The sequence below is a fragment of the Muntiacus reevesi genome, chromosome 3 (genome assembly GCF_963930625.1).
Source record: "Muntiacus reevesi chromosome 3, mMunRee1.1, whole genome shotgun sequence".
Taxonomy (NCBI): Eukaryota; Metazoa; Chordata; class Mammalia; order Artiodactyla; family Cervidae; genus Muntiacus; species Muntiacus reevesi.
The window spans coordinates 268,034,077-268,059,904 of record NC_089251.1 but is presented as its reverse complement, the minus strand read 5'-3'; the positions used below and the strand labels follow the sequence as shown (position 1 = coordinate 268,059,904).

Genomic DNA, 25,828 nt, shown 5'->3' with positions numbered 1-25,828 from the left:
GACATTCTACAACTAACACCAAAAAAAGATGTCCTTTTCATCACAGAGGACTGGAATGCAAAAGTAGGAAGTCAAGAGATATCTGAAGTAACAGGCAACTTTGGCCTTGGAGTATAAAATGAAGCAGGGCAAAGGCTAACACAGTTTTTCCAAGATTACGCACTGCTCATAGGAAACATCCTCTTTCAACAACACAAGAGACAACTCTACATATGGAAATCACCAGATGGTCAACACCGAAATCAGATTGATTATATTCTTCGCAGCCAAAGATGGAGAAGCTCTATAGTCAGCAAAAACAAGACCAGAGCTGACTGTGGCACAGATCATGAACTCCTTATTGCCAAATTCAGATTTAAATAAAAGAAAGTAGGGAAAACCACTAGACCATTCAGGTATGACCTAAATCAAATCCCTGACAATTAAACAGAGGAAGTGAAAAATAGATTCAAGGGATTAGATCTGATAGACAAAGTACCTGAAGAACTATGGACGGAGGTTCATGACATTGTATAGGAAGTGGTGATCAAGACCATCCCCAAGAAAAAGAAATGCAAAAAGGAAAAATGGTTGTCTGAGGAGGCCTTACAAATAGCTGAGAAAAGAGAAGAGAAAGGAAAAGGAGAAAAGGAAAGATATACCCATCTGAATGCAGAGTTCCAAAGAATACCAAGGAGAGATAAGAAAGCCTTCCTCAGCAACCAGTGCAAAGAAATAAGAGGAAAACAACAGAATGGGAAAGACTAGAGATCTCCAAGAAAATTAGAGATGCCAAGGGAACATTTCATGCAAAGATGGCACAATAAGGGACAGAAACGGTAAGGATCTAACAGAAGCAGAAAATATTAAGAAGAGGTGACAAGAATACACAGTAGAACTATACAAAAGACCTTAATGACGCAGATAAGCACAATGGTGTAATCACTCACCTAGAGCCAGACATCCTAAAATGCGAAATCAAGTAGGCTTTAGAATCATCACTAAGAACAAAGCTAGTGAAGATGATGGAATTCCAGTTGAGCTACTGTAAATCCTGAAAGATGATGCTGTGAAGGTGCTGCACTCAATATGCCAGCAAATTTGGAAAACTCAGCAGTGGCCACAGGACTGGAATAGGTCAGTTTTCATTCCATTTCCAAAGAAAGGCAATGCCAAAGAATGTTCAAACTACTGCACAATTGCACTCATCTCACACGCCAGCAAAGTAATGCTCAAAATTCTTCAAGCTAGACCTCAACAGTATATGAACCATGAATTTCCAGATGTTAAAGTTGGATTAAGAAAAAAAAAAAAAGTTGGATTAAGAAAAGGCAGAGGAACCAGAGATCAAATTGCCATCATCCGCTGGATCATAGAAAAAGCAAGAAAATTCCAGAAAAACATCTACTTCGGCTTCATTGACTACAGCAAAGCCTTTGACTGTGTGGATCACAACAAACTGGGGAAAATTCTTAAAGTGATGGGAATACCAGACCACCTTACCTGCCTCCTGCAAAACATGTATGCAGGTAAAGAAGCAACAGTTAAAACTGGACATGGAACAAAAGACTGGTTCCAAATCAGGAAAGGAGTATGTCAAGGCTATATATTTTCACCCTGCTTGTTTAACTTCTATGCAGAGTACATCATGCAAAATGCTGGGCTGGATGAAGCCCAAGCTGGAATCTGGACTGCCAGGAGAACTATCAATAACCTCAGATACGCAGATGACATCACCCTTATGGACAGAAAGCAAAGAGGAACTAAACAGCCTCTTGATGAAAGTGAAAGAGGAGAGTGAAAAAGCTGGCTTAAAACTCAACATTCAAAAAACTAATATCATGGCATCCAGTTCCATCACTTCATGGCAAACAGATGGGGAAACAATGGAAACAGTGACAGACTACATTCTCAGGCTCCAAAATCTCTGCATATGTTGACTGCAGCCATGAAATTATAGGACACTTGCTCTTTGGAAGAAAGTTTATCATCAACCTAGACAGCATATTAAAAAAGAGTTTGTGATTACATGGCTGACAAATGTCTGTATAGTCAAAGCTATCTTTTTTCCAGTAATCATGTATGGATGTGAGAGTCTGACTATAAAGAAAGCTAAGCGCCGAAGAATTGATGCTTTTGAACTGTGGTGTTGGAGAAGACTCTTGAGAGTCCCTTGGACTGCAAGGAGATTAAAGCAATCCTAAAGGAAATCAGTCCCGAATATTCATTGGAAGGACTGATGCTGAAGTTGAAACTCTAATACTTTGGCCACCTGATGTGAAGACTTACTGGAAAAAACCCTGATGCTGGGAAAGACTGAAGGCAGGAGGAGAAGGGGACAACAGAGATGGTTGGATGGCATCACTGACTCAATGGACAGGAATTTTGAGCAAGTTCCAGGAGTTGGGGATGGACAGGAAAGCCTGGCATGCTGCAGTCCGTGGGGCCGCAAAGAGTTGGAAACAACTGAGCGACTGAACTGACGTACTGAATTTGTGAAATGCTGTACAAATGATAAGAGAGACTACTAGATCATCAGTCACCATGCACAAGTTAGCAAATAAATGGACACATGCCTTTGCCTCTTCATGCTACTGTATGCCAGGATGCAAAACCAACTTTACACCTCTGAATTAGCACATTCTTTTTGCTTCCTAAACATGTAAAATGGGACTCTTATAATGTGGACTCCAGAGCTCTGCAAAAATGTTTAACAGCAATATCATACTTTTTTATCTGTGGTATAATAGAAATCTTTGTTTGGTCTTTGGTCTAGGTAAAGTGTTCCTTGCAGTTTACTCAGGAGCGCCTGTGATGCTCACAGCAAGCACCTTCCCACCACACTGAGCGTCGCTAAGTGGCTGACTCAGAACGGCCCTAGACAGCCCCGTGCTGTGAGCTGGCCGCCAGGGAGACCAGACAGTGCTCAGAGGGGAGACTATCGGGCCAGTCCTGACCTCGAGAGAGAGGGACTGCAGATGGAAAGAAATCTCCTGAACAAAAACCTGGGGGATATTTCAGACTGGTGAATGCACAGACGTGCTAGGAGTTGGAGGGCCAAGGAAAGGCATGGAAGCTCTGAGTCCCTTCCCCACACCTTGCCTTCTGCATCTCTTCCACTTGGCTGTTTTGAGCTGTCTTCTTTATAGTAAACCAACAAAGTGTTTTCCTGAATTTTGTGAGTTTTTCTAGGGAATTACTGAACTTGAGAGGGTCATGGAAATTTGTAGTCAGTCAGGCAAACGTGAGAGTAGCCTGGGAATCCCATCTGAGTCTGGCATCTGAAGTGGAGGCAGCCTTGGAGAACTGTGCCCTTCATTTGTGAGGACTGAACTACAGCAGTTAAGTGTCAGAACTGGACTGAATTATCAGACATCCAGTTGGGGCTGGAGAACCACAGAATTGGTGTAGAACCACACTCTGAATTTGCTGTTGCTTAGTTGCTAAGTCATGTCCAACTGTTTTGTGATCCCATGTACTACAGCCCACCAGGCTTCTCTGTCCATGGGATTCTCCAGGCAAGAATACTGAAGTGGGTTGCCATTTCCTTCTCCAGAGGATCCTCCTGACCCAGGGATCACACCTGTGTCTCCTGCACTGACAGGCAGATTCTTTACCACTGAGTCACCGGGGAAACCCACTATCTGAATTAGAGGCTACTTAATTCAGATAAAAGTCATAATCTCAACCACATGAATGGGTGAGATTAAACCAGAAAGAATGGCGGCAGAGAAACATAAATATATAAGCAAGATGCTAAAGATTACTATCAAGGAATAAAGATAGTAATTTCTGTCTTAAAGAAAAATGTCCAGTTATGCAAAAACATGAAACAAGATGGTAAGAGATAAGTTGGCAGATACAGTAACTAACAGAAGATTTGAGGTAAACCTTATCTGCCTTAGTTAACAAAACCTGCAAAAAATGTGTCAGAATTGGCAAAGTTGATCAATAAAGAAAGGTGTGAACCCTTTACTACCACCCTGGGCTTTCTGTCTGTGACTACAGCACAGCCATCCTCTCTCAAACCCAGATCAACTTACTCTGAACGCTGTTTGATGCCATCTTCCCAGGAACAGCTCTCTTCCTGTCTCTGAAACTCTCAAGGTAATGGACATTGGTTGTACAGACACAACACACTCTTTGAAAAGCAAACATCATCAGCAGAACCTGGAAATATGTTAGAAATGCAAATTCCCAAGTCCTACCCCAAATCCAAGAAATCATAAATTCTAAGGGTAGGGCCAGACACTGGTCAGGCCAGTGTCTGACCAAGACTCCAGGTGATCCTAATGAACCACAGAGTTTGAGAACCCTTGGGCTACAGAATCAGGATTCAACTGAGTTCTCACTGCTAGGAGGACTGAGTCCTAACTACTCTTCCTAACACTCACAGCCCTTTGTGCAATAGCTTCTAACCTTGAGTTTACAAATGTTTCCCCCCAGAGTGTGTCCACGGCATTAGCAGCTGCATTCTCCTAGATTTAGATGCAGCTGAGCACTCAAGCAGTCCATGTCCCTCCAGGCTGGCCCACCCTTATCTGCTGTTCCCTGTCCACCCTACATACCAGTGCTCTTCACAGGCCTCCACCTGGAGGACCCCACCTGTACCACCACCCCGGGGCCCAGGCCAGGTCTCCTTGACAAACCACAGGAATCACGCCACTCCTCAACTCCACCAGCCTTGGTTGTGGATAACATCATGGGGTTTTTATGATCCTGTTAAACACTTCTGTATGCAAATGCATTTTCTGTCCAAATAATCATGAGTTATTTGGGAAGAAAAGCCACATCCAATATTTTATATCTTCCACAGAGAAACTATAAAACCAGGAGAAAAGTTGTCAGGTTCTTTAAAAAAAAAAATCAAAAACTCATCTCTGGACGCTTAAAATTGAAACACATATAACTATAGAACACTGACTAGACCAAGAGAAAAGAAAACCCTAAAAACAACACACAATACAAAGTCAGAAAAAGTCAAAAATAAACTCAGTAAGAACTATACAAGAACTATAAAAAGTTAGTGCTGATGTCCATAAATGACGTTAGTAATGTAACAGAAATGGCAATAGAATTTTTTAAGAGGCCTGACTAAGCAAACAACTGACTTATATTTCTACTATCTGCACAGACTGAGAAGGTTTATAATAAATGAAACAGTTCTTGATACTTAGGTTCTTCACACAAAGGTCAGCCCCTGACAAAAATTAAAAAATTAAGTTTAGTGTATCTGTTATTAGCCTCTTAACTTTCCTTTCTTTACATCCTCTACTTTCCCTCAAAATAATAAATACAGTAACTCTAAACAGGATTGTAAGAAATATTCACTTGAAACAAAAGTGTAGGACTATAATCTAGTCTGTCTTTTGTAGGGCAGGCCCCGAAAAGGAAACACAAAGCTTAGCACCTAGGTGGAAGCACTCTTCCTCATCAGTGGGATCAAAAAGTTCTAAAAGGAAGGAAAGAAGGTAAGCTCAAATTATTAAAAGCCACTAAGTTCCAGAAATTAACCGTGAAGAAAACAAGCTAAACAACATTGAGAACTCATCCTAGAATTGGTGTGTAGAAAATGGCGGTAGAAAATGGTCAATCCCCAGGGAAACAGAGCAAAGACAATGGTGCATCTAAGGAACTTCTGCTCTGATCTGTATTTTTCTCACAATCAGCCACACTACAATCACGTATAATGTACACTGTTTTCTGAGGAGACAGGTAAGGCGGTCTGGTATTTCTATCTCTTTGAGAAATTTTCCAGTTTGTTGTGATCCAGACAGTCAAAGAGTCTGCACAGTCAATGAAGCAAATGTTTTTCTGGAATTCCTTTGCTTTCTCTATGATCCAATGAAGTTCAGCAATTTGATCTCTGACTCCTCTGCCTTTTCTAAATTCAGCTTGTACATCTATATGGACGTTCTTGATTCACATATTGCTGAAGCAGAGCTTGAAGGATTTTGAACACACCCTTACTATATGTGAAATGAGCACAACTGTATGACAGTTTGAACATTCTTTGGCATTACCCTTCTTTAGGACTGGAATGAAAATAAACCTTTTCCAGTCCTGTGGCCACTGCTGAGTTTTCCAAATTTGCTAACATACTGACTGCAGCAATTTGACAGCATCGTTTTTTAGAATTTTAAACAGCTCAACTGAAATTCCATCACCTCCACTAGGTTTGTTTGTAGCTATGCTTCCTAAGGCCCACTTGACTTCAGTCCAGGATGTATGGTTCTAGGTAATTGATCACACCACCATAGCTATCCAGGTCATTAAGACCTTTCCTGTATAGTTCTTCTGTATATTCTTGTCACTTCTTCTTAATCTCTTCTGCTTCTGTTAAGTTCTTGCTGTTTCTGTCCTTTTTTGTTGTCCATTCCTGCATGAAATGTTCCCATATCTCCAATTTTCTTGAAGAGATCTCTAGTCTTTCCCATTCTATTGTTCGTTGAAGAAGGCTTTCTAATCTCTCATTGCCATTCTCTGAAACTAAGCACTCAGTTCAGTATACCTCTTCCAAGTCCTCAGCCTCCTTAAACAACCATTTTGCCTTCGTGTATTTCTTTTTCTTTGGGATGGTTTTGATCACTGCCTCCTGTACAATATTACGAACCTCTGGCCATCGTTCTTCAGGCACTCTGTCTACCAGATCTAATTCTTTAAATCAATTTGTCACCTCCACTGTATAATCATAAGGGATTTGATTTAGGTCATTAACTGACTGGCCTAGTGATTTTCCCTATGTTCTTCAATTTAAGCCTGAATTTACAATAAGGAGCTCATGATCTGAGCCACAGTCAGCTCCAGGTCTTTTTTTTTATGGACTGCATAGAAATTCTCCATCTTTGCCTGCATAAGACATAATCAATCTGATTTCGGTATTGACCTCTGGTGATGTCCATGTGTAAAGTCATCTCTTGGGTCATTGAAAAAGGGTGTTTACTATGACCAGTGTGTTAGAGTTTGCCCTGATTCACTTTATAATCCAAGGCCAAACATGCCTGTTATTCTGGGGATCCCTTGACTTCCTGCTTTTGAATTCCAATCCTCTATGTGAAAAGGACAAAAGAAGGAATCTTTTTTTGATGTTAGTTATAGAAAGTTTTGTAGGTCTTCAAAGTACCGGTCAACTTCAGCTTCTTTGGCATCAATGGTTGGGATATAAGACTTCAGTTTACTGTGATGTTGAATGGTTTGCCTTGGAAAACAAACCAAGATCATTCTGTCATTTTTGAGACTGCATCCAAATACTGTATTTCAGACTCTTTTGTTGACTATGAGGGCTACTCCACTTCTAAGGGATTCTTGCCCACAACAGTAGATATAATGGTCATCTAAATTAAATTCACCCATTCCCGTTCATTTTAGCTCATTGACTGCTAAGATGTCAATGTCCATTCTTGACCCAGGGATCAAACCCAGGTCTCCCTCATTGCAGGCAGACACTTTAACCTCTGAGCCACCAGGGAAGCCCTCATCTGCTTAAGCACCTCCAATTTACCCTGATTCACAGATCTAACATTCCAGGTTACAATGCAATACTGTTCTTTACAGCACTAGACTTTACTTTCACCACCAGATACATCCAGTTGAAATGAGAGTCATTTCTGCTTCAGTCCAGCTGCTTCATTCTTTCTAGAGTTATTAGTAATTGCCTTCCGCCCTTGCCCAGTAGCATACTGGACACCTTCCAACCTGGGGGCTCATCTTCCAGTGTCATATCTTTTTGCCTTTTCATACTGTTCATGGGGTTCTTACGGCAAAAATACTGGAGTGGTTAGCCATTCCCTGCTTCGGTGGACCATGTTTGGTCAGAATTCTTCATTATGACCTGCCTGTCTCAGGTGGCCCTGAACCGCGTGGCTTACAGCTTCACTGAGTTATGAAGTCCCTTCACCATGAAAGGGTTATGATCCACGAAGGGGGAGTATCAGACCACATTACCTGGATCCTGAGAAACCTGTATGTGGGGGGAAAACAGAACTGGACAAGGAACAATGGACTGGTTCAAGATTGGGAAAAGAGTAAAACAAGACTGTATACTGTCACCCTGTTTATTTAACTTCTATGCAGAGTACATCATGCAAAATGCTGGGCTGGATGAATCACAGAATGGAATTAAGATTGCTGGGAGAAATATCTACAATCTCAGCTATGCAAATGATACCACTCTAACAGAAGAAAGTGAAGAGGAACTGAAGAGCCTGTTGATAAAGGTGAAAGAGCAAAGTGAAAAAGCTAGCTGGAAACTCAACATTCAAAAAACTAAGATCAGCATCCAGTTCTGTAGCTTCATAGCCAACAGAAGGGGAAAGGGTGGAAGCAGTGACAGATTTTATTTTCTTGGCTCCAAAATCACTATGAATGGAGTGCATGACTGCAGCCATGAAATTCAAAGATGCTTGTTCCCTATAAGGAAAGCAATGGCAGAGCCAGACAGCATATTAAAAAGCAGAGATATCACTTGGCCAACTAAGCTCTGCAAAGTCAAAGACATGGTTTTACTAGTAGTCAGGTATGGATGTGAGAGTTGGTCCATCAAGAAGGCTGAGCGCCAAAGAATGGATGCTTTCGAATTGTGGTTCTGGAGAAGACTCTGGAGAGTCCCTTGGACAACAAGGAGATCCAACCAGTCAATCCTATAGGATGTCAAAGCTGAATATTCACTGGAAAGACTGATGCTTAAGCTTCAAAACTTTGGCCACCTGAGGCAAAGAGTCGACTCACTGGAAAAGACCGTGATGCTAGGAAAGACTGAATTCAAAAGGAAGAGGGCAGCAGAAGATGAGATGGTTAAGACAGCATCACTAACTCACTAGACATGAATCAAAGCAAACTCTGGGAGACAGATAAAGTGCAAGGAAACATGCTACAGTCCATGGGGTTGCAAAGAGTCAGACAGCTCTTACTGACTGAACAACAACAAAATAATGTACACAATCTTGGGAATTCCCTGAAAGTTCAGTGATTAGGACTCTGCAGTTTGCCTGCCAGGGGCCTTGGTTTGAAACCTGGTTGGAGAACTAAGGTCCCGCAAGCTGCTACATAACGCAGCCAAAAAAAAAAAAAAAAAAAAAGACCATGGTCTTAAAAATGAAAATAGGTGTATAAATCTAGCTATTAAAAAAAGTATTTTCTCATAACAAAAAGCATATATCATGTCTCATTAAAAACAATAACTTTTATTGTTATGTGGAGCTGAGAAGGCTTCTTCTTGCAATAACACTTAGGAGGAGGAGGCTTGGAGCTTTCTGCCCTAACCTCTCCCATTATCTCAGTATTATAGACCCTCTGCCCTTTCTTGGGGAGGGGGGAGTTCCTCTTCTGAGCCAGAGCAAGGGGTGGGTAGGCACCCTCCTTTCTGTTTTTGTCTAATAAAATACTAACCTGCTCTCAGCTTCTATAACTGGGGGACGGGTCCCCTGGGGGTCCCCTGGGCCAGGTGGTGATTCCTCTCCCTCAACGTGTTCCTCATTTCCTTCCCACCACCACCACAAGGACCCCCAAGGCTGCCTCCCCCTCTCCTTCTGATCAGAGGCGACACCAGACGTGATTAGCAGGCGCAGCAAATTCAATTTGTTAAATGAAATTGTATTTTGCCCAAAAAAAAAAAAATGTCTTGAATGTCAAGAAAAAACTATCCATTTGGGACCTACATAAAGAACAATTTTACACTTTGCTTTCTTTTATTTTTTTACATGTATTTGCTTTTGGCCGTTTTGGGTCCTTGTTGCTGTCCACGGGTTTTCTCTGGATGCGGCAAGTGGGCACTACTCTCTAGTTAGAGTGGGAGGGCGTCTCATCTCAGCAGCTTCTCTCGCTGTGGAGCCTAGGCTCTAGGGCATGCAAGCTTCAGCAGCTGCAGCTCCCAGAATCTAGTTTTGGTGCACAGGTTTAGTTGCTCTGTGGCATATGGGATCTTCTTAGACAAGGGATCAAACCCATGTCTCCTGCACTGGCAGAAGGATTCTTTACCACTCATCCATCAGGAAGGGCCTACACTTTGCTTTCTAAACACCTATTTTTTAAAAAACAAAGAACAATAAATAGTCATCAAATGTAATGAATAAGAAACAGACTTTGAATTTTTCCATGTAGTTAGTTTTTCTCAGAGTATCTTTTAGAAATAATGTTTCACAAAAAACATTTTAAGAAGTATGTTTTAATGCATTAATACTGGAAGGATAGGACGAAAAGGCACAAAAACTTTAAAAGTATACAGAATGAACTACTAAAACTAATAAATCATTACAAACTGAGACAAGTATGTAACATCATTACAAGATACTATTTACATGAAAGTCTAGAACAGGCAAACCCAATCCATGACAGAGAAAGATCAGATCAGTGGCTGCCTGTGAGTAGAGAGGGCAGGACGGAGCCAGAAAGGGGCATGTGCGAACCTTCAAAGTGGGAGCATCAATGGGTGTTTAGGTCACCCCGATTATGTCTGTTCAAACTTATGGGATGGGAAACTCAAAACATATATTTTATTATGGGTAAGTTTTACCCTAAAGACAAAAAGCTACACTGAAGTCAATCTTGTTAATAATATGCATGAAGTGTCTAAGGGAGTCAGGTAAGATGCACCAGTGGACAGAGGATGGGTTAGTATGATCCGGGGGATGAGTGTGCAGCTGCTCACTGTACAGACTTGCCAGTTGTTGTGGGTGCATGCAAGTTTTAACAATAAAATATCAGGATAAAAATGAGCTCACTCTGCTAGACACTGTAACTGAAAAGTTATATTGTCTTTCCAATGTATTTTCAATATGGACACTATTCTAATTCATTCTATGAAAAGTAACTACTCTCTTTTTTCTCTTTTTAATGTGGACCATGTTTAAAGTCTTTCTTTAATTTGTTACAATATTGCTTCTGTTTTATGTTTTGGTTTTGGCTGCAGGCATGCAGCTCTCCAACCAGGGACTGACCCCGCACCCCCTGCGTCAGAAAGTGAAGCCCTATCCACTGGACAGCCAGGGAAGTCCCGCTACTTTCTAAAAATATTTTATCCATCCTGATGATTTTCAAATAGCAGGACTAATAAACTTCAGCAGTGGGTCTCAAGTAGGGTAGTTCAGGTTCTATAGCTTTGGGGTGGATACAGGCATCCATTTCTTTTTAACGCCTAAAGAGTGATTCTGATTCACAGCCAAAGTCAAGAACAACTGACCTCACTGCATTTTCATAACCCTATGCCCAACAAGAGTGTTCACTGACATTTCCCTGCACAAATACATTAAAGTCCATAGGCCAAAGGCTTCCAAAAAGTGTTTTATGCACTCCCACAGGAAAGTCACAGGGGTTTCCCAGGCAGTGCAGTGGAGACGACTGCCTGGCAATACATGAAACCAAGAGACAGGGTTCAATCCCTGGGTCAGGAAGACCCACTGGAGAAAACAATGGTCTCCACTCCAGTCTTCTTGTCTGGAAAATCCCATGGACAGAGGAGACTCCCAGGCTACAGTCGCAAAGAGTCAGACACGACTGAGCGCACACACACACACACACACACACACACACACACACAAAAGCACAGGATAGTCATGCTAGAAAAATTTCAGAATACTATTTCCACTCAACCTCATAAAAACCACAATTTATAGTTAGCCAAAGCAAGGTATATTTCAAAACTTAGAGAAAAAAACAATAAGTGGAGTTCCCAGAAGCTGCAAATGAGACATCAGAGGAAGGACACCACAGCAGGTGGCTCTGCAATTAAAAGGCCTTCAATTTGGGTAGAACAACGAAATTCAGAAAGCACCTAATATTAATTATCATTTAGGCATTTCCAAAGTGAAAACAAAACGTCAGAGTTATACTCAGGCACACTCCTGTCCATACAGCACATTCCAAAATTTCTATAGAATGCAATTTATAAAGGTCTTCAAAAAATGAAAAATATTAATTAAAGGCCCTTACCTTTTCTAGGAGGAAGTTCTCCATTCTGTGATAGTTCTGTCCCAGTATATACAATTTCTCCATCTTTAACCATTTCATTCCACAGACCACAGAGTCCATCTCTTGTGAATGCAAGCTGGTAATGATAAATAAAATAAATTCACAGTGATCACACTCACAATGCAATTCTTAAAGAATAATGGAAAAAAAAAAAATCTCATTCCAACTTACTATTCAGTCATTCAGCATTTAATGAAAACTGTCCCAAGGTACACAGTTAAGTGAACAAGGTACCATGCATAATATCTTACATACTAAGTTTTGCTTAAGATACAAGATAAAAGACACATGTGGGCACATGCTCTGGAAAGATAAGCCAGTCACAAATAATATGATCACATATAGGAAGGGGAACATGGGTAGAAGGCAGGAGAGGTAAATGAAAGCAAGATTTTGAGTTTACCGTAAATGCAAGTTAACCTGTTATTAAGAAAACTACACTTCACTCTTGAATAACCTGGAGGTTAATCCAAATATAACTTTGATAGTGAGCCTGTAATGTTTAGGTTTGCACCAAAAAAGCTGCTCAAAGCCTGATAGGAACTCCTCCACTGGCCAAATTAAGAATAATTTTGAACAGCAAAATATATAACAACTATTTTAGACTTAAATAGTAAATAAAAACATGAGTCCATACTGATATTCAAAGACAAAATAACATTCTCACAAAAAGTGCTCTTGGCTGTCCACATTTGGGAGTCAGAAAAGGTCTCCCAGAGTAAGCACTCATGGCCCAAGGGTTGGGGCACAGTGAACACCCAGAGAAAGCATCCATTCTGAAAACTGCAGGTACAGCAGAAACCCTCCTCTCAGACAGACAAGACACTTTACACTGAAACAAACACATCTGTTTGCCCATCTTTCAGTGGAAGGCCAGGGCCTTTTCTTTGCTCACAAGTCCACTAGCTCGTTTCTTGTCATCAATCCCGCGTACACCACTCTCATGAAGCATTCACTATTTCCAGACTCACCAAGAACTGAAGGGCACTTTCTGAGCAATCTTAGTACACAATTCTTCTAGATTTTCAAGACATCTCCCCTAAGCCTTATCAATTCTCTCCTTCCTAAACTGTACAAGTAATTGTTTTAAGCATCTCAGTTTTACCCAAGCAATGTATAGTAGGCAAATCTAAGATGGCCTGAAGATTCTCACCCCCTGACGCACACACATCCTGTGTAATCCTCTCTCAGAGTTTGGGCAGGACCTCTGAATATAGGACAGGACACCACACCTGGAGTAGGTTTTGTTTCCTTCTGTGGCAAAGGTGAAAGAATTTCTCATATATAATTAAGGTCTCACATCAGCTGATTTCTAGTCAATCAAAAGGAAGATTCTCCGAGGGTCATGTGAAGTAAAAGCCCTTAAGAGGATGGGACCGTCCAAAAGAGACGCTCTCCACAGCCACTGCCATGAGCTGCCTGTGGAGACGAGTGTCTCCTAGGAGCCCACAGCTCAGTCCCACAGTACCAAAAACTGAATTCTGCCAACAAGGACGCCAGAAAAACCCTAGATGAGAATGCAAACTGGTCAGCACCCTGACTGCAGCCTGTGAGTCCTTGAAGCAGAAGACCCAGCTAAGCCATGGCTGGGCTCCTGACTCACAGAGAAAATGAGAGAGTACAGGGAGCTGTTTTAAGTTGATACATTTTCTGGTCAGTGACTTGTTACAGAGCAACAGAAAACCAATTTGCAAAGGGACTTAGTTCTCAGACAAGCAACAACCTTCTCTCAGCACTCATATTTGTTCATGAGACAACTGCCATAAACATACTTAAGACCAAAACGTATGACTGTTGGCGAAAGTATTAACTGGCAGAGGGAGAAGTAAATACTTCCTAAAACGTGAGCCACAAACATTGAGGGCCCCTGCTGTTCTAACAGGATGGAAAGGTCTGGCTCCTCTGCTGAGCTGGGTAAGAGGAGGCACCCAAGACCTGTCCCTGGGCTCAGGCCAGCCCACGTGGCCACACACAGGCTGGGAATCAGACAAAGGCCAGTCTCAGCAGTCCAGGCGTGCTGCGCTCAGGCAGTCACATGCCACCTTCGGGGCTCCAGTAAGTAAATCACCACACATCCAGTCAGAACGCAGTGTCAGAGCAGTGGGCAAGGACAGAGGAAGAAACCAAAGACAGAGAAAACAGCATGGGAGCCTAAGTCAAGACAAAACGAGCATTTAAGACACTTCAGATCAAACGGGTCAGATAAGATGTGAAAAACAAGGTAGAGAACAGAATCAAAATGAGAGGATTAGCTCAGCTTTGACCACTGAGATTTGCACCAACTACTGAACATAAACATGGAGAGCCTCTCCCCGTGCACACACATATGCGTACACATAAACACACACACACACACACATATACTGCAAACACAAATTCAATCTTAGCAGAGGGTTCAGGGCTAGAGATCCAAACCTGGAAGTCACCAGCAAATGGGCTGCAGACCTGGAGAAGATGCCCACACCCAAGGAGGGAGGGTCCTCAGCCCTGACTGCCCACGAGGACTATCCAAGGGTGGCTGGGGTGATACAGTTACCACAGAATAGGCCGAGGAGCCCAGTTTACAGGAAGACAAGAATCATCATATCGTCTTTTCTTTCTCTCAACGCTTTAGTAGTGCTGGGAAGGATGGGGGTAGGGCAGAAGCTGTGTGGAAAGCAGAAATTGGGTGTCTGGAGGGACACTGCTGTAAAAGCGTCCTAGGAGCCGGGGACATGAACGCAAGTAACCACCATGCAAACCACAGTGATTCAGGCATCTGGAAGGATTCAAGGAAGGAGGAACTCTGCTAAGGCAACAAAGCAAGCTTCCCCGGAGGAGGGCTTGAAAGAGCTGGACTGTGGAAGGCAGAGACAAAGCCCCTGGGAGAGCATTCGAAGGCACGGGGAGGAAAGCACAGGATCCCAAGGAGAAAAAAACTGGGAAACCATCATGGCACTGGAGAAACAGCATCCACAAGCAATACAGCTCACTTAAATTTGTCAGTTTAAGGGTACTTGTACAACAGTCTATAAATAGCTTGTTTCAGGGCTTCCTTGCTGGCTCAGTGGTAAAGAATCCTCATACAGGAGACATGGGTTTAATCCCTGACCCAGGAAGACCCGACAGCATGTGGAGCAACCAACCCCATGCACCACAACTGCTCAGACTGTGCTCTCGAGCCCAGAAGCAGCAGCTACTGAGTGTATTGACAGCCTGTGCTCCGAAACAAGAGAAGCCACCACAACGAGATGCCCACACACCCCAACCAGAGAGCAGTTCCCACTTGCCACAACTAGAGAAAAGTCCGAGCAGCGGTGAAGATCCAGCACAACCAAAAATAAATTTAAAAAGAAATATCCTGACCTTATCAGCAGCTAATTTACAAAAACGTTTCCAAAGGTAACAATATAGTTCTTAAGTTTTAACTTTTTTCATAAAGAATCCAGATACCTCTAATTAGTATTATTCATTCTGAGGACCCTTTGCCAATTTGCTCTTACATATAACAGGTAAAAGCATTTTCATTCTGAAAAGAAGCCAACAAGGCAGGCAGTAGTAACAGGGCCAGTTTTGAGGGACAGTAACTAAAACTTAGCAGTTCAATTACCTGACCAAGATCACCAAGGTCATCAGAGTTTGGGGGAAGAGGCCAAACTCTCCAGCTTGTTTTCTTCTCATCAGCATGAACCAACAGGTGCAGTAAGGAGGCCTGGGGGAGCCACTGGAGGGGCTACAATACTTGAAAACCAAACAGAATTGGGCAGGAGGTTCTTTAAGGTATCTATTAACATGATCACTTCAGAACTGTGTGATTATGCAATATAATTCAAAATAGAATGTGCCAATGAAATAACTGGCACTTTGATTAACTTATAGTTTAGATATTTATTTTTCCTATCTTTAAAATATTTCTGAAATGTGATCTGTTCAAATATTTGCAGATGACTACAAAGATATCTAGCTTTTTTCTTAGCCTTGCAGAAAAATACCTTCTAAACACCTGTTGAACACAGTATAACCTATCAATTTCAAAAAAAATTTAAGAACAACAAATTCTAGAAAGAAACAAATTCTGGAAAAGTCACAAGGAAACATAAAGTATATCTGTTTGAAGATATCCAGGCAGCAAGGAAAAGCAAACCTAAGACTCGGGAGAGAAGAACAGCCCAAGGGGCTGAAGACTGCCTCCCGAGGCACCTGCCAATTCTGCAAGCAGAGCTGAGACCAAGCAGAGCTCAGCAGAGCTGTTGAGAAGGATGGAGCCCTGGTCCTCACAGGGGAGAAGCCTGTAAGCATGCCATACCTTGACCAGAACCTCCAAGGGCCACAGACACAGAAGCACAGGTAAAGTGCAAGCAGAGTGGCAGGAGCCTCGCTCTGAATCATCACAGCTCCATACTGCTCAACAGTAACCTGGAGTCACTAGTGTCCCTAGCTTGACAGATTCTCTCTAGAGAAGAGGTCATTATCCAGGGCCTCAAATGACCACAACAATTTTTCACATACAATACCTAGAACTCAAAAATAATACTGGGTAAGATAAGACTACATAACTAAAAAAATGAAAAAAAATAAATAAAAATGGAAGTCAGCATAAACAAATCAAGAGTAGATCCAGAAAACAGAAACACAGACATAGACTTTGCCCTAAAAAGGAAAGCCTAAGTAATGGACTAAAGCAGTGTTCCCTGGAAGGTACCAGCCCAGAGCAATGAAGGGACATAGCAAGTTATTACAGAAGTCAGCAAATTAAGGCCCAGCTCAGAGGCCAAATGTGGCCCACAATCTGACTTTATGATTCTTACCCCTCAAGCTAAGAGTGGCTTTTACATGTCTCAGTGGTTGAAACAATCAAGAGAAGAAAAATGTATTTCATGACACATGAAAATCCGACATTCAAATTTCAGTATCCATAAAGTTTCTGGGGCCTACCACTACACACTTGTTTTATGTACTATCTGTAGCTACTTCCCCATGACAACAGCAGAGGTGAGCAGTTGGTACAGACAACATATGGCCCACAGAAATACTTACAATCTGGGCCTTTACAGAACAAGTTTGCAGACTCCTATTTTACTGCACTAGTGCCCACTCCAAAATGTGCTGCAGGCACATTCACTAGGCAGTGGGGCTCTCTACTAAAGTCTGCAAGAAGAAACCACAGAACCAGCCAAAGAGGGGAAGGAAGTGGGGAGGGAGAGATTAGAACAGCCAGTTGCCTTACCTCTCTTTACCAAGTGGAGAATGTTCACCTCATGGAGAATGAGCTTCTGCTCTCCCCCACTTTCCAGACTGTCACCCACAGCTCCATGGCAGGTAGCTGGGAAGCCAAAATCTACACCCTGTTGTGTGACATTACATCTAAGTCCAGGAAGAGAAGGGTGGCCCACAGGCATGCTGGGGAATCAATCCAGAGGGAAAGGAAGATGCAGTGGAGGAATCAAAAAAGGTTGCACAAGGTTTGATGTGTCCAGGCAATTAGAAGATCATTAACAATTTCAACAGAGAACTAGAAACTACAGAAAAGTCCCTAATGTGCCAGTTAAGCAAACTTCCAAAACACTTCAAACTAAACATTACAACAAATGCATTTTAGGGTTTTCCCGGTGGTCCGGTGGTTAAGAACCCACCTGCCAATGCATGGGACATGGGTTCAATCCGCTCGATCCCTGCTCAAGGAAGACCCCACGTGTCATGAAGCAACCAAGCCCATGTACCACAGCCACTGAGCCCGCAGAACCAGAGCCTGTGCCTGCAACAAGCAGTCACCACGACGAGAAGCCCATGCGCTGTAACCAAGAGCAGCCCTGCTCGCTGCGACCAGAGAAGGCACGCGCACAGCAACAAGGGGCCAGGCCTGTCAAACAATGAATAAGGAAGTCTTTAAAACACAAGCGTTTTACTGAATGTAACTACACCTCAATGAAATGCAGTCATACAAAAATGTGGAGACTGTAAAACAAAAAATGCAAACCTAAAATTAAAACGCCGATGAATGAGATCAGATTGGGAAGGCCTGTTCTCCCACCTGTGAAGAAGTAACTTCTTTAGTAATTACATCTCTGGTAGAAAGTCAGACCGAATATATCAAACAACTGTTTTCCAACACTGGGCAAAAGATCCAGTGTGATCTGTGATTCCCGTGAAGGGCAACAATGAAGCAAGAGCCCAAGCTTAATGCCCAGAAGCAGCTTCCAGACTGCAGCACAGGAAAGAGGAACCCAAACAGAACCCAGAAGTCTTGCTGAAAGGAGGAGCAGATTGCCCATAAGCAGGTCAAAATGACAAGAATACAGGAGAGAAGTTGGCTGCAGAGAGAATGATTTCTGGAGCTGGACAGAGGAGCCTCCTTGAGACTCTAGCTGGGTACTGATCTGGGTATGGCTTGAGAACACCACCAAGAATGGGCAAAGCAGCACTAAAAAAGAGCAGGCAGAACCCCAATAAATAGTCACGGTCTAGGAAAAGCCTGTTTCCACCAACCACAACAGAAAGACCTCCCAACACACCAAGCATTAGACAGAGTCCTAAGAAGGACATTGCCTTAATGAGGCAGATAAATTAGCCCAAGATTAAAGGCTGTGCTAGACCAGCCCAAACCAACCTTAGGCTCAATCTTTGAAAAAACCAAATTGATTCTGAGTAATTTACAAGCATATTAGACAAAACTACAGCTCTTCAAGAGAATAAAACAAAATCTAGCACAGAATAACATATTTATTTACAAAGTACTACATTCAATAAAAAAAATTAACAAGCATGCAAACATATCCCATAACCAGAGCAATAATCACTCGAAATAAACAAAGAAACAACAGGGGTGATGGAATTAGCAGACAAGAATGTTAAAAGCTCCACCATAGAGATGTTTCATATACTGACAGAGGAAAATATGAACATGATGACAAGTAAAATGGAAGACAGAAATCAGGACTGGAATGGAACCTCTAGAGATGAAAAATAGAGAATCTAAAGTAAAAACTTCAATGCACAGGATTAACTAGATTAGACACTGCAGAAGAGTTCTAGTCTAATCCACTATGTCTAAGCATACAACTGTTACATGCCATGTTCCCTCCTCAATAAAACTCATTTACTCTGGGTTCTATCCATAACTATAGGTCTGACACCAACCACCAGGCTTCATGTTAATCTACAGTCATTCACTCATCTAAACATCTTTAGTCTCTCTTCACTTCCTCAGGAAGGACTCATGGAAACAATATCTTCTGAGCTCCTGCTCACTGATAAGTTTGTGTCCTTTTTTACCTGAAAAATAGTTTTGCTGGACCATAAAATCCTTGGCTCACATTTTCTTTTCTTAGGTGCCTTAAATATGTTACTCAGTTTTCTTCTACTTAAGGCCTTGTTGTCAAGTCTGATAATAAACTCATTTTTTTCCTTTATAATTATTATTAGTCTTTTCCAAGACCCAAAGCTACAAGTTAGTTCTTTAAAAAAAGACTAATTAAATATATAAACCTGACAAAATATATCCAAAATACAGAAAAGACACAAATAACCAAACTCATGAATAAAAAAATGAGCAATGCTACCAATTCTACAGAAATGAAAGTAAATACAAAAAGTCATTATGAAAATCTAGTAACTTACCTTTCGATCAAGCAAATACCTCGTATTTACAACATTCTTTTTTTAATTTGGCCAAGCCATATGGCATGTGGGACCTTAGTTCCCCAACCAGGGATTGAACCCATGACCTCTGCATTGGAAGCACAGTCTTAACCACTAGAGCACCAGGGAAGCCCCTACAACATTATTTCTACATATCATCTGTCAACTGAAAAACCTAAGGTTAGAATTTACCAAGATGTTCATGTTTACATTTTTTAATCTACTGGTACTTCCAAGCATAAAGTGATGAGTTTCATTTTAAAAGCTAATTTTTATGCGGAATCATTTTAAATTGATGATTAGAAGAAAAGAAAATTTTAATCTGAGTTGAATTACTGATATACCTAACAACTTTGATGGGCCTCAAAAGCATTATACCGAATGAACAAAGCTAATTTCACAAGGTCACATACCACATCACATTCTCAAAATGACAAAATTCTGGAGATGGAGAACAAAGTAGGGCTTGCCAGGGGTCAGAGATGGCAGAGGAAGGGTGCATACAGAGGGACAGCAGGAGGGAGATGGAGCACTTCTGGATCTCAATTTTGACGGCTACATAAAGAGACACAGATGATAAAACGGCACAGAACTAGGCACGCATTACACGAATGTTAGTGTCCTGGTTTTAGCACTGTACTAAAGTTACCTAAGACTGTAACACTGAGGGGGTCTGGATGACAGTATACAGTCCCTCTACTTCATTTACAACTTCCTGTGAGTCTATTAATCTTTCAAAATAAAAAGTTTTAAAAATTGCTTCACACATATCTAATTTCATGTTTCACTTCAAAGAACCAAAAACAGAAACTGGAGGAGAATCATGGAGTACAGCTTATGCAAAAAAGAGCAGGATAATGCCATTCCTGACCCCATGCTTCAAGACACACCTTTAACCTTACATCAAGACTAGAAGATAAGTATGCATATATCTTTCAAAAATAAAATGTTTTTAAGGGATTATGTACTATTTTTACAGTTCTTTCCCTTAATTGACTCTTTGATTCTATGTACTATTTTTACAGTTCTTTCCCTTAATTGACTTTTTGGTTCACCAAAAAAACTACCAATCACAACAGACAGGATTTTACTGTAAATATACAAATGGTAATAGCAGTGATTATGTAACAAATGTAACAAACACTTCTGAGCTCTCTTTTTTGTTGCTTCCTCAAGAGAATTGTGGAGGAATCTATGACAACGGAACTGCACACAACAACCAGGAAAGAGAATTGAAGAAACAAGAAGCATCATATGTGTAAAAACCAGATACATGCCTGCCACGTAACGGGCACTCCACTGGTTGCAAGGCCCCAGGCTTGAGGCATCTAAATATCTCTGATGGAGAAAGTCTAGGATTAGTGTCTATATCCTCAATAATATATACATATTAAAACTTTTCAGTCTCCAAAAACTTTTCCTTTCAAAAATCGCTAAAAACCTCAAGGGCATTTCAAATAAAAATAGCCACAGAAAATATATTTGCTAAAGCTTATGACTAAAAAACATGTTTCTACCCCACACACTATTCATTAACCTGGTATCAATCCTGTTCCCGATACAAAAGCCCTACCTAAGGAATGGGACACTTCTCACTCCAGGTGGAAGAGACACCCCCAACTAGATAAGGGTAAAACCTGTCAGCATAAGGCCTGCATTCACAGCACGTGTCTTCAGGAAGGATTCCAAAGAGTAAACTACATCTAAGTTATTCCTTCAGTTCAGTTCAGTTCGGTCGCTCAGTCGTGTCCGACTCTGCGACCCCACGAACCACAGCATGCCAAGCCTCCCTGTCCTTCACCAACTGCCAGAGTTTACTCAAACCCATGTCCATTGAGTCAATGATGCCATCCAACCATCTCATCCTCTGTCGTCCCCTTCTCCTCCCGCCTTCAATCTTTCCCAGCATCAGGGTCTTTTCAAATTCCTTAGGGTAAAACAACATTCATTCCTCACACTTAATAAGCAACACTGGAAAAATTGTATAAAACCAAGATCAGCAATCACTTTTTTCACAATATTTTCACATTTTTCTCACAGCTTCAATAACCATACCACATTTCGCCTCTGATGCACAATCCAAAACCTAAGTCTTATCACTTATTCCTAGGAGTTTGGAAGACTTTTGTATAGTACTCAAACGTCTAAGAAGCACCAAACACTTTATATTACACTAAATAAGTCAAAAGTAAAATGGCAAGCACTTGAAGGTATAAGTGGTATTTTTTTTAACATGTATATTTGCCTGACTCATCACTGGCACTCAACTCAACATTAAACTCATTTTTTTTATACTAAGTATTTTATTGTATGCTGCCATCAGTGTATATAAAAAAATTACCCTTGTGAAACAGAAAATTCAGAGGTAGACATTAAGGACTGACAAAAGTAGAAGTTTGTATAGTATAGCACGTTACAGAGAGGCTTTAGTACAGGCTTCAAATTTGGCTTTCCTTTGAATATTCACTGGTTTATGAAAAGTGGTTTGGAAAACCTTGTCAAGATTCATCTTACTACAAAAAGGAACAGACTTTCTGGGGCCTGAAGGGATTTGTACTTGAAGATACTCCAGTCAGCAGAGGGTCATGCTGAGCATTCTGCAGACAGAACTGTTTCAAATCTGCAGCTGCCGGGAAACCTTCACCTGATTGAGCCCGGCCTCCCGGAGCTGTTGAACCACTTTTTCATAGCCGCGACTCTGGATGAACCAGACATGGCGCAGTCAAAAGGATGGCAGATCCGCGGGCCGTCAGCAGGTCTCTAAACTCATTTTAGATCAAGATGCTAAAATTCATATTAAGCAGTTATTCGATTATGATTGCTAACAAAAAAGAAACTTCATGAGGTAAAGTTCTTTACTTGAATTAAGTTTTATATAAAGACAATTCTTCAAGTCAATTTGTCTGGATGTCATAAATAAAAAATTATTCATCCCTCACCTCCCCCAATCCTGCTGGGGAAAAAAAGTTACTACTATGCCAATTCTTAACCCAATTCTTCTTGATTTTCTTATCTAAAATTATGCCATTAATAACAGTTCCATCATCCACAACACAGTTCTTAACATTTAGCTCTGCCACCAACTAATACTCGACACTTAAAAAAAATTTAGGGACTTCCTTGGAGGTCCGGTGTCTGAGACTCTGCACTCCCAATGCAGGGGGCCCTGGTCTGATCCCTGGTAAGAGAACTAGATCCCACACGTTGGAACTAAAGAGTTAACATGCCGCAACTAAAAGTCCCAAATACCACAACTAAGACCCAGGGCAGTCAAATAAATAAATAAATATTAAAAAAAAAAAACTTAAGAGGGGTAATAATGCTTCACTTCAAGTGTCTAAGATCAATTGCTTACAGTATACATGACTTGCATCATACAGTTCATAAGACTGCATTTAAACAAGGTTAAGATTACTTGAGAAATACTTAAAATAGTTAACGTCAGGGAAGAGAGAAAGAACACAAATACACTGCAAAATTATTTCAGCAATTTCTGAGGGCAATAGCAAGTTACAAAAGCAGTTTTTCCATTTGCAAACAAAACTAATGGGATAAAAAACAGACTACAGAAACATTACCATTACTGTTTATTGGTAATTTCTCAGTAAGTTTGCAATTATCTTAAAAAATAATATTAGGATATCTATGGTGAACATTTTGTTTTCACATGCTTTTGATACAAAAATCTAAGCACTCCTTTTAAGAATAGTGACAAATAAAAACAAACAGCTCAACTGAACTCGTCTCTCCAGAAACACAAACACAGAATCCCATAAAAATGAGCTGAGTTTCTGTATGTCACTTCTCTACCACATAATTAACTGAACATCTCAAAAAGTATCACTAATCTGTCACCAAGGTATGGCTAAGAATGATACAGACCTCTTAAAAAAAAATAAAAAATTTTTGTATAACTTTATCTCGTTTCGTGCATTTATAAATAACTGTAATTAAAATGTAGCTATACACACTCTATGAAAAGAATAAAAAGTACATTTTGAGTTATAGAAAATAAACCTGCTTCTCTAATACGGCAGCATGCCCTTATATAACCTTAAGAAAGGGTTAACCAGAAATGTAACTATGTAGGTAGGAACACAAGAGAAAAAAGGTTGTCAAAACCCCACCTGTATATCTGTTTTCAACCATTTGGAGTCAAGTCGAGCCTGAGCAGCCAAACAAAAAGACTCAGAAGGCATCTTTCCTGAGTTCCTCCCAGTCTCGAAACCTGCAAGCAAGGAATATTATTCAGCCATAAAAAAGAACAAAACAATGCCATTTGCAGCAACATAGATGGACCTAGAGATTCTGATGCTGAGTGAAGTCAGAGGAAGACAAATATCATATATTGCTTATATGTGTAATCTTAAATAAAGCTACAAATGAACTTATCTACAGAACCAAAATAGAGTTATAGGTGTAGAAAATAAACTTATGAGGGGGCAGGGGTGATAAATTGGGAGATTGGGATTGAGTAGTACATATAAAATAACAATTAATAAGAGCACAGGGAACTCTACTCAACACTGTAATGGCCTGTATGGGAAAAGAATCTAAAAAAGACTGCACATATGTATATGCCTGATTCACTTTGTGTACACTGAAACTAACAGAAACACCACCATAAATCAATTATACACCACTAAAAATTTTTTTAAAAACCTGCAAGTAAAACAGAGATATTGAAGACCTAAACCTCCTCAGAATGCTACAAAGTCCCTTCCACAAGGTTTAATGCAGCAAAAAGAACAGAAAGGGAGAGGAGGAGAGCTGGGGAGAGGGGAGTGAGAGGAGGAGGGAGAAAGAGGGAGGGAGGGAGGAAAAAGCCTACTTCGAGTCCAGCTAAGACACTCACAGACGGGGTTCGCCCGCGTCTATACTACATGGGCAAGACCTTGAGAATGGACGGTCACTGAGACCAAATCACAATGTCATTTCCTTCCCTTAAATTCAAAAGATTAACACACAAACTGCAGGAACCCCGTGTCTCCTGGACAAATGACACCAGCATGCATTATCCGCTTTACCTCAGACCAGCAACTGATGCGTGAAATAAATTAATCAAAATTCACGTCTGCAGAAAAATCCAAAACAATAATCACTTGGAAATGAAAGACAGCCTGAGACGCGCGCCGAAGGCGGTCAGCGCAGGCCCGGGCCCAGCGGCTGTGCCAACGCCCGCCGTGGCCCGGCTTGGCCCGACCCCGGCCCGCACCGCACCAGCGGCCGGCCGCCCTCGCCGCACCCCCGCCACCCGGAACACGAAGACCGTACGGCACAGCCCCGCAGCCGCCTAGCTCCCGCGCGTGCTAACACAGAGCAGCCGCCACTGGCTCCGCCGGTGCTTGCGATCCCGGCGTCTCTTGCGGCCGGAGGGGCGGGTCGACGGCTAAGGCCCACGACGCTCAGCCAATTGCATTGAGGCGTCTCCGCGGACCCAGCCATTGAGAAATAGGGTCCACCTCGCCCCTCCTCCCGATTCTCCAGTTTCCTTCTATCCTGCTGGTCTCTTCCTTAAGCGCACCCTCTGCGGTCAGGGCCAACCCTAGACGCCGAGAGGCGGGATTTCCGCCGTATGCACGCACACACGCACGCGCTCCTAACCCGGACTTCGCCCTGCGCTGTCAGAAAGCCTTCCAATGTGGTGGACGTCTAAGACTCCAGACTAGTACAGGAACGTGCGGCCTGGACTGGCGCTGAGGCTGAAAATGAGACTGACTGGGGTCTGCAAGAGCCTCTTCCTGCTTGTCGACTGAATGCTGCTGAAACCCTGAGCAGAATACGTGGAGTAGCTGGTGACAAGAGAATCGGAAAAGGAAGCGAGAGCTTTTAGTTCCACAACCAGTAGCTGAAAAACTAATTCTTAAGAAGTGCAAAATAAATTTATGTAAAGTATGTTCTCAGATCGTAAGGTCAGTCAGTCAGTTCAATCGCTCAGTCGTGTCTGACTCCTTCGACCCCATGAATCGCAGCACGCCAGGCCTCCCTGTCCATCACCAGCTCCCGGAGTTTACTCACACTCATGTCCATCGAGTCGGTGATGCCATCTAGCCATCTCATCCTCTGTCGTCCCCTTCTCCTCCTGCTCCCAGTCCCTCCCAGCATCAGGGTCTTTTCCAATGAGTCAACTCTTCGCATGAGGTGACCAAAGTATTGGAGTTTCAGCTTCAGCGTCAGTCCTTCCAATAAACACCCAGGACTGATCTCCTTCAGAATGGACTGGTTGGATCTCCTTGCAGTCCAAGGGACTCTCAAGAGTCTTCTCCAA

At 41.8% G+C, this 25,828-nt stretch overlaps 1 protein-coding gene and 1 pseudogene across 6 annotated transcripts in view; both read right to left on the bottom strand.

Moving 5' to 3' along the window:
* HERC2 (HECT and RLD domain containing E3 ubiquitin protein ligase 2) overlaps positions 1-24,917 on the bottom strand; it is a 242,569-nt gene extending 217,652 nt beyond the window's left edge. For 4 of the 6 annotated variants that reach the window (XM_065932015.1, XM_065932017.1, XM_065932019.1 and 1 more), the window contains exons 1-3: positions 24,588-24,914; positions 23,688-23,788; positions 11,905-12,019 (exon numbers count right to left, since the gene is read on the bottom strand). In XM_065932015.1, the coding sequence (XP_065788087.1) occupies positions 11,905-12,019; positions 23,688-23,759 (187 nt within the window). In that variant the 5' untranslated portion in view covers positions 23,760-23,788; positions 24,588-24,914. Of the gene's footprint in view, positions 1-11,904; positions 12,020-23,687; positions 23,789-24,587 lie in introns of all 6 variants that reach the window. The other 2 variants (XM_065932016.1, XM_065932020.1) reach the window with 2 other exon arrangements.
* Positions 21,928-22,275, bottom strand: LOC136163539 (guanine nucleotide-binding protein G(I)/G(S)/G(O) subunit gamma-5 pseudogene; annotated as a pseudogene).
* Positions 24,918-25,828: the final 911 nt, after the last annotated feature.